This window comes from Psammomys obesus, unplaced genomic scaffold (assembly GCF_907164565.1).
Source record: "Psammomys obesus unplaced genomic scaffold, mPsaObe1.curated_primary_1811, whole genome shotgun sequence".
Taxonomy (NCBI): Eukaryota; Metazoa; Chordata; class Mammalia; order Rodentia; family Muridae; genus Psammomys; species Psammomys obesus.
This window is the reverse complement of record NW_026590212.1, coordinates 233,474-243,125: the sequence shown is the minus strand read 5'-3', so window position 1 is coordinate 243,125 and position 9,652 is coordinate 233,474. Positions and strand designations below refer to the sequence as shown.

The 9,652-nt window shown below is 39.3% G+C and overlaps 1 protein-coding gene across 1 annotated transcript in view; it reads left to right on the top strand.

The window, feature by feature from the left end:
- Rptn (repetin) overlaps positions 1-1,048 on the top strand; it is a 3,522-nt gene extending 2,474 nt beyond the window's left edge. Inside the window, 1 exon segment of the mRNA XM_055606716.1 lies at positions 1-1,048. This exon segment is cut by the window's left edge and continues 5 nt beyond it. Coding sequence (XP_055462691.1) covers positions 1-1,048 — 1,048 coding nt within the window.
- Positions 1,049-9,652: the final 8,604 nt, after the last annotated feature.

Below are 9,652 nucleotides of genomic sequence, written 5' to 3'. Positions count from 1 at the left end.
TTATGGTCAGACAGACAGACAAGGCCAGAGTTCTCAGCAGGGTCAGATAGGCAGACAAGGCCAGAGTTCTCAGCAGGGTCAGACAGGCAGACAAGGTCAGGGTTCTCAGTGGCATCGGACAGACAGTCAAGACCAGAATTTTCATTATGGTCAGATAGGCAGACAAGACCAGAGTTCTCAGCAGGGTCAGACAGGCAGACCAGGTCAGAGTTCTCACTGTGGTCAGTCAGAGATTGTAAAAACCGAAAGTCAAAGACAAAATAGGTACTTCCAAGGGACTGGTGGAACAAGAAGAGACTCATATATTGAACAATTTGGAAGGTCAGGAAAACTAAGTCAACAGACTTCAAGAGAAGAAGTGAATCAAACCCAGAGACAGAGAATCCAGGATAAAAGGGAGCAGCAAACCCACCACCAGGCATGGAAGCCTGAAGAGTGTAATCAACACAAACTTCTAGCTCAAATACAGCAAGAAGAGCCCTACTCCTATAAAGAGTATGACCAGCGATCACAGTGCAGTGAGCAGGGCCACTGGGGAGAGGAAGAGAATGATCAAAGCTGGGATAGTCATAGTCTTGAAGATCAGGAAAGTCTATATGAGATGCAGAGGAGGCAAACCAATGAAGAGGAACAAAGTTGTCAGACAAGTGATAGGCAAACCGACGTAGATGAACAGAAGAGGCAAGAAAAACACAGGCAAACTTATGAAGAAAATCATGATCAGCAACATGGTCGACAAACTCATGAAGATGAACAAAATCACCAGAGAGAAGACAAACATCAAAGTCATCATCAACAATGGGATAGGCAAACTCATGATGATAATGAGAGAGCCCAAAACCATGCCAGAAGCTTTCCCAACAGAGAAAATTTTCACATGAATGAAGACAACCAGTGCCACGGGTCCCAGGAAAGTCACTTCCATCTAACTCATGACAGTAGAAGGTCCCAAGGAAGAGAACAATCTGGAAATCACCATACCAAAACAGTTCATGTTCCCAATCCCTTCTATGAGTACGTCCAAGAGCAGGCAGCATATCAGTACTAGAGTGTGCGAGCATCAGAGCTAAGGTAGCCTGAAGCTAATGAAAAAGCATACATGGCATCGTCTTTACTTCTGTTCAAAAAGTTTAATTTATGCCATTCTTCTGTCTTTTATCATCTATAAAAAGACAAGTACTCATTTTTTTTTTTTTAAATTTCAGTTCCTTGAGTAGCAATTGTAGGGTTATTTGGTTGGGTGGAATAAATTAGGTAAACTAATCAATCTGCATTTTGATCACTTTGTGGATTTAAATCATTCCTAGTTTGTTTTCAGTTTAGGTGATACTTGATTGAATCATTGTATGACAGAGCACTCTTCCTAAAGTTTAGAAACATGAAAAAGTATACTGAAGACTTACACTATATTCGAAAAAAGGGATTTTGGACTTCAGTGAGGTTTGGCTCTTTTGGGTAAAATGTCAGGAACCACAGTTTCATTGTCTACACTTGGATGAAAAACAGTGAGAAGTCTTTAGGAAAGCTGGAAATCATAGGGTCTCTCTGATACTGATACTGGTATCTCTAATGCCTAGGCTTCTACTTCTCCATTGATGGGTCATGAAAACTAACCAGACCCATACCAATCCATCATACAGAAAGAAAATATCTATCATCTGTTTGAAGATTCCTGGTAGCCCAAGCTACCAATTCTGAAAACCTTTCCAATAAAGACTATGTATAGAACACAAAATCATTACAACATTAAATAAATGATTGGTGAGCAAAGTTGATGGCTTTTTTCTTTCTTTTTTAAAGATTTATTTATTTATTATATATACAATGTTCTGCTTACATGTATGCAGGCTGCTCTTCCAAAGTTCCTGAGTTCAATCCCCAGCAACCACATGTTGCTCATAACCATCTATAAATAAAATCTGGACCCCTTTTCTGGTGTGCAGGCATATATGCAGGCAGAATACTGTATAAATAATAAATAAACCTTAAAAAAAAATCAAGTGTCCTCCCCATCCCTTCCTTCAGGATGACCTTGCCAGACTTCACTCTTAACACTTTGCTGTGAACTTACTATTTTCTTAATCATAGAGAGCTTCTTTTTTAGAGCTAAGATCCTGTGTTCACTTTCCCATCTTGGTGCTGGGAATTTTTCATTCTTAAAAGAAAATTGTTAAGTTTCAGGAAATTCAAACATCCAGAAATGAGCTCAATCTGGACTATGAAAGTATTTCTGTCAGATAAAAGCCAAAATTCCTCAGAAACTTGTGAAACCAGTTCTCATCTGCCAAATATAGTCATTTCCCTTACTTCTGGCAGAAGGGAGATATGTTAAAGCATACCAAAACTTCTGTTGGCCTCCAGGCTCCCATAGTTTCACAGGTACCACAGGTTATACATTTCAAAGTCCATGCTAGCATCCTGGACTGTTTTTTCCTATTGTATGTACTCATCCTCCTTATTGTCTACATAATTTGTCCAACCCACACTCTCTATTCTCTTTCTTGCTTTTTGCTCTTTCTTTCCTCTTATCTTGCACTATCCTCTATTCTCTATCTCTTGTTATCTTGCTTTCTCCATTACTATCTCCCATTATCCAATTTCACTAGCACTGGCCATGCCCAGTCTACTTCTTTCTCTCTAATCTGGACTCTTCCAGATGCCTCTAGATAGTTTCTGTCTCTTATTGACAATAACACTCTTCACCCAATGAAACAGTCACGTGTATAGTTTCTTTACTGTGCACTCTCACATACAAAAATAACACGAAGAACATATATTTAAAAAGTATCAGGGCAGGAGATATGATTCAGTAGCTAAAAGTACTGGGTGCTTTTGCAGAGAACCCGTTGGTTCCCAGCATCCATCTCAGGCAATTCATAAGTGTTTGCAACTCTACCTCCATAAAATTTGATACCTTCTTCTGGCCTCTTTGGGCACGCACACACACACACACACCATACATTTACACAGTCATACACATAAATAAAAAATAAAATATTAAAAAAGATATCTGCATATTTTTCTCACAATCCTCATCAAATTAAATCAGAATAAATTAAAAACATTCCAGTTGATCGTGTAGGACACAGAGAAAGGGTTTTTTGTAATGATCTAGACTATAACTCCACCAAGAGTTCAAGCAAAAATACATGAGGCACTACAGCTAGCAGAAAGCTTTTATGCAGCAAAGGAAGCAATCAACAAAATGAATAGGCAACCTGCTGGGTGCAGTCACACACATCTGTAATCCCAGCACTCAGGGAGGCAGAGGCAGGTGGATCTCTGTAAGTTCAAGGCCAGCTTGGTCTACAAAGTGAGTCCAGGACAGCCAAGGCTACACAGAGAAATGGTGTCTCAAGAAGAAAGGAAGGAAGGAAGGAAGGAAGGAAGGAAGGAAGGAAGGAAGGAAGGAAGGAAGGAGGAAGGAAGGAAGGAGGAAGGAAGGAAGGAAGGAAGGAAGGAAGGAAGGGAGAAAGGAAGGAAGGAAGGAGGAAGGAAGGAAGGAAAGAAAGAAAGAAAGAAAAAAAGAAAAAAGGAAAGAAAGGAAGGAAGAAAGAAAGAAAGAAAAAAGTAAAGGCAACCTTTGGTATTGGAGAAAGTTTTGCAAATATATCCAATAAATGATTGAAATCCAAGACAGATAATGAATTCAAACAACAGAAATAAAACAACCCATCAAAAAATAGGCAAAAGGGCCAGACTTGGTGGGGTTTGAGGCCAGAGTGAGTTCCAGGACATCCAGGGCTACACAGAGAAATCTTGTGTCAAAAAAAAAAAAAAAAAATTACACAATGGTGGTACACACCTTTAATGCCAGAACTTGGGGAGCAGGTGAATCTCTGAATTTGAGGCCAGATTGGTCTACAGAGTGAGTTCCAGGACAGTTCCAGTTCAGCTATACAGAGAAACCCTGTCCTGAAAAACAAAATCAAACAAACAAAAACAGGCTAAGGACCTGAATAAACATTTTTCAAAAGAACACACGCCTATGGCCAACAGGTACACAAAAAGGTTCTCAGAATCAGGAATCACCAGGGAAATGAAAATTAAAACCAAAGTAAGATGTCACCTCACACCTGATGGAATGCTTTCAGAAAGACAAGAATATGGAAGAGGTGTGAAAAGACTGTTTTGGACTCTATCAGCAGAACTGTAAGGTAAAATATTCAGAGCCATCATGAGAACCATTATAGCTTTTCCTCAAAAATTAAAAAAAATACAAGATTCAGCAATCATAGTTATGGTTATATATTTTTTAAAAGTACAAAAATCAGTATTTTGAAGAAATATCTGTAATCTCATATCCTTTGGAGAGTTGTTCACAATAGACAGGATATCGATTCAACCCAAGTGCTCAGCAGTGGATGCAAAGAGGGTGAAATTTATGTGTTTACCTATGTATGTTAATATTTGCATTAAATAAATATATTATATATAAAAATAATACTATTTGGTGACAATAAAAAAGGAAATCTTACTATTCATGATAGAATTGGTAAAACTCAAGGGTATGAAATAAATCTTAAGTAGATGGAAGGAGGAAACTGGATGAGAGAGAGGGTGGGGAGGGTAATGCAGTGGGAAAGCAGGTGCTAGGGGAGCCCAGGATAGAGAATGGAAATCGGTAGGGGGCATCTCTGAGATAAGGGAGGCTCCTAGGGAGTCTATGGGGTTAACCCAAGCTGAGACTCCTAGCAGCTGAAGGTTAAGAAGCCTAATATCGCCACCTCCTGTAGTCAGGTGGGACTTCCAGTGGAGGGAAGGGGACACCAACTCACCCAAACTTCGACCCAAAATTTGTCTTGCCTACAAGAAGTTTAGTGATGAAGATAGAATAGAGATTGAGGGAATGGCAAGCCAGTGATGGGCCCAACTTGAGACCCACCCAATGGGAGAGAGTCAACCCTTATCACAATTAATGATACTCTGTCATGCTTGCAGACAAGAGCCTAGCATAACTGTCTTCTGAGAGGCTTCATCCAGCAGCTAATAGAAACAGATGCAGAGACCCACAGCCAAACAACAGGTCAAGCTCAGGAAGTTCTGTGGAAGGAAGGGTAAAGAGAACTGGGAGAATCAAGGACACCACAAGGAGACTTACAGAGTAAACTGACCTGGGCCCGTGGGGCTCCCAGAGACTGAGCCACCAACCAAAGAGCATGCATGGGCTGGACCTCGACCCCTACACACATGTAGCAGAGGTGCAGCTTGGTCATCATGTGGGTCCTCTAACAATGGGAGTAGGGACTGTCTCTGGCTCTGTTGCTTGCCTCTGGATCCCTTTTCCCTAGCTGGGCTGCCTTGTCAGGCCCCAGTGGGAGAGGATGGGCTTAGTTCTGCTGAGACTTTAGGTGACAAGGTGAAATGAGAGAAATATGAAGACTTTAGTAATAATAGTCTAATAATAATACCTATAGTAATTAACATCTAATTATTAATTAGAAAGTAATTAACTATTCATTAATAACTAGATTATATAAGTGATACATTGTTTTTTTTTAAAGATCATCTATTTCATTTTATTTTTTTATTTTATTTTTATTTTTCTTTTTAGTTACATTTTGTTAACTCTGTGTCCCAGCTGTATCCCGCTCCCTCATTCCCTCCCCAACCCCACACTCCCTCCCTGGTCTCCTCCCTGCCCCTTTCCAAGTCCCCTGATAGGGGAGGACCTCCTCCCCTTTCATTTGACCCTGTTTTATCAGGTATCTTCAGGGCTGGCTGCAAAGTCCTCCTCTGTGGCCTAACAGACTGCTCCTCCCCTGGGGGGGGGGGTGTCAAACAGCCTGTCCTTGAGATCCTGTTAGAAATAGTCCGTGTTCCCCTTACTTTGGAAAACTACTTGGTTACTGAGCTACCACAGGCCACATCCGAGCAGAAGTTCTAGGTTATATCCATAGATGGTCCTTGGTTGAGTGTCAGTCTCAGAAAAGACCCTGTGCCCAGATATGTTTGGTCTTTGTAGAGCTCCTATCCTTTCCATATCATACTAACTTCCCTTCTTTCATATGATTCCCTGCACTCTGCCAAGGGTTTGGTTATGAGTCTTAGTGTCTGCTTTGAAACACTGCTAGGTAGAGTCTTTCAGATGCCTTTTGTGGTAGACTCCTGTCATAAGTTCAATGCACATCCCATTTGTCTTTCTAAATGAGGATTAATCACCTTCGCCTGTGTCCACTTTCTTGATTATCTTCTTTAGGTGTGTAGATTTCATTATCTTTATCATGTCATGTCATGTCATGTCATTATGTTTATCATGTACAACAACAGATCATCTGGAGGTATCTCCGTTCCCGATCTCAAGCTGTACTACAGGGCAACAGTAATAAAAACTGCATGGTATTGGCATAGAAACAGAAAGGAGGATCAATGGAATCGCATAGAAGACCCAGAAATAAACCCACACACCTATGAATACTCAATATTTGACAAAGAAGCCAAATCCATTCAATGGAAAAAAGACAGCATCTTCAACAAATGGTGCTGGACCAACTGGATGTCTACATGCAGAAAAATGAAAATAGATCCATATTTATCACCCTGCACAAAACTAAAGTCCAAGTGGATTTGGATCAAGGACCTCAACATAAAACCAGATACTCTAAATCAGTTGGAAAAAAAAGTGGGAAACAGCCTAGAACTCATTGGCACAGGAGACAACTTCCTGAACAGAACACCAACAGCACAGGCTCTAAGAGCAACAATCAATAAATGGGACCTCATGAAACTGAAAAGCTTCTGTAAAGCAAAAGACACTGTCATCAAAACAAATAGACAGCCTACAGATTGGGAAAGAATCTTCACCAACCCTTTATCTGACAGAGGGCTAATATCCAGTATATATAAAGAACTAAAGAAGCAGAAAAGCAACAAACCAAGTAATCCACTTAAAAAATGGGGAACAGAGCTAAACAGAGAATTCTCGAAAGAGGAACATTGAATGGCAGAGAAACACTTAAAGAAATTCTCAACCTCATTAGCCATTAGGGAAATGCAAATCAAAACGACCCTGAGATTTCACCTTACATCCATCAGAATGGCCAAGATGAAAAACTCAAGTGATAGCACATGCTGGAGAGGTTGTGGAGAAAAGGGAACCCTCCTCCATTGCTGGTGGGAATGTAAACTGGTTCAACCACTCTGGAAGTCAATCTGGCGCTTTCTCAGACAACTAGGAGTAGTGCTACCTCAAGACCCAGCTATACCACTCCTAGGTATATACCCAAAATTTGCTCAAGTACACAACAAGGACATTTGTTCAACCATGTTCGTAGCAGCTTTATTTGTAATAGCCAGAACTTGGAAACAACCCAGATGTCCATCAACGGAGGAATGGATACAGAAATTGTGGTATTTTTACACGATGGAATACTACTTAGCAATCAAAAAGGAGGAAATCATGAAATTTGCAGGCAAGTGGTGGGATCTAGAAAAGATCATTCTGAGTGAAGTATCCCAGAAGGAGAAAGACAAACTTGGTATATACTCGCTTATATAGACCTACAAGACATGATAAGTGATACATTGTAATAATATGTATAATAATATATAGTAAAATGATAATAAATATAATAATAATATGACTTTTAAGTAGAATCTTTAAAAAGTGAACTCAGAGCAAAGAATAGAGAAAGTGTAGCTGCTGAGCATGGGGGAATGAGGCAAAGGTCTACAGTGAGGGGTATAGGCTTTATAGACTTTCAGCTATAAAAGGAACAGTAGGTTCAGAAGCCTAATATTAATACTGTGAGCCAGCTACAGTTACAGTTAATTATGTTTTATTGTATACTAAGGATTTACATAGAGGGGACATCTTAAATGTTTTTAATTACACAAAATAATAAATATATAAGGTCATATACATATGAAACAACTTTATGGCAATAATTATTTTATAATACTTGTGTATATCATGCCATCACATAATTTCAATCTGTATAATTTTATCTCTCATAATTCAATAAAGCTGGAAAAATTTGAAAAAAATAGCACCAGGAAAAGAGAGAGATGAAGTGAGAAATAACACATTAGCCATCAAATTTGGAGTTTGAAAACTTGAGATCCAGTTCTGACACAGTTACTAACAACACAGTAGACTTTGACTGTGTCCTGGACTGTGCTTCAGTTTTCTCAGCCTTAAAAAAAAAAAGGTTTTGGCACAACACAACTTATAATGCTATATTGTAGCATTATGATTTTGTAATTAATGTCTAATTAATTAACTAATGTGGTTATGGTACAATAAATATAGTAGAGGTTAAAACCAAAACAATTAACAACAGAAAAACCCCTGTGATGCAAGATGGAAAAAAATGTTCCTTAGGGTTCTAATGCCATCTATTGGCCACAGAATTCTTTGCATCCTACCGTGATACCTAGACAATGGCAAGCACTGTTGAGAACAGGGCTCTCTGCCATAGGAGCAGGTAAGATTGCTTTCATAGCAATGTGACCAGTTTTTCCTGTGACAGCTGCTTAATGGGGAAGGGTCTGCTTCATGGATGTGCCTTGCAACTGTTTTATGTCGGTTTTGCTTTTGGAGGTTCTTGTTCTGTTTGTGTCTCTGTCCCAAACCCAACGCTGCTGAGCTTTGGTTTAGCTTTGATTACCCCAGAACCAAGCACATGTTCTTGTTTCATTCAAAAACAATTAAATCACTTTAACAGTTATTAAGCATTGTTGATCCTTAACTGTTCAAAAAGATGCTGGGTACAGGGAAGAACAGTATTTTAGAGTAAAACAACAACAACAAAAAAATGAGTTTCAGGTGTGGCCCAACAATCTAACTTTCTATGTGAGCTGAGCCTCGATTTCCTCACAGTAAAATTCTGACCATGTAGAACAACATCAGCTTTGGGTGTCTGCAAGGTTCATGAAATCCCTGTTATGGTGCCTGCCATGACCTCAGCACTAGAGAATTGTTAACATACAACTCATGGCTGTAAAGAGCTTGCAACTTGGGGCAGAGGACATGCTTACCCATATGAGGGTGTTTGCTGTTTTTTCTGTGCTTGCCAGGGGCTGTGACAGAAGATGGTGAGACAGTAAGAGAGAAAATCACAGGGCTCTTAGGTCAGTATCTTAATTTTTCTACCCCACTTTTTGGTCCTACTGTTCTCTATCATCTATTGTGTGGCATTCTAATTTATTCTGTTGGTCAGCCCTGAAAACATACATACACAAACTAAGCAAGTTATATTTAGAAACAGGTATGTATATATGGGTGCATATATACATGTAACAACAATTAATGAAAAAAGAGGTCATGAATTTGAGAGAAAACAGGAAGGCTACATGATTATATTATAATCTCCAAAATAAAGAAAACATTTTTAAACTTGTAATTTTCAAGTGTTGATTTCTCTCTGGTTTTTGAGGTCTTTGTTTTAAAGGCCTAACAATGCAATGCGTCCATTTACAGATACTCATTAGTTGTGTAACAACAATCAAGGCTATACTTCAAAAGTCTCAGATTCACTCACTCATTCATTCATTCATTCATTCATTCATTCATTCATTCATTCAATGAACACTAAGGGTAATTGTTCTCGAACTTTTGCTGCACACTAGGGCTATAGATCCAGTATATCCACCACCTGAGATTCATATTCTGTGAGTCAAGAAAACAGCTATAACTCCTTGTGATTACCAT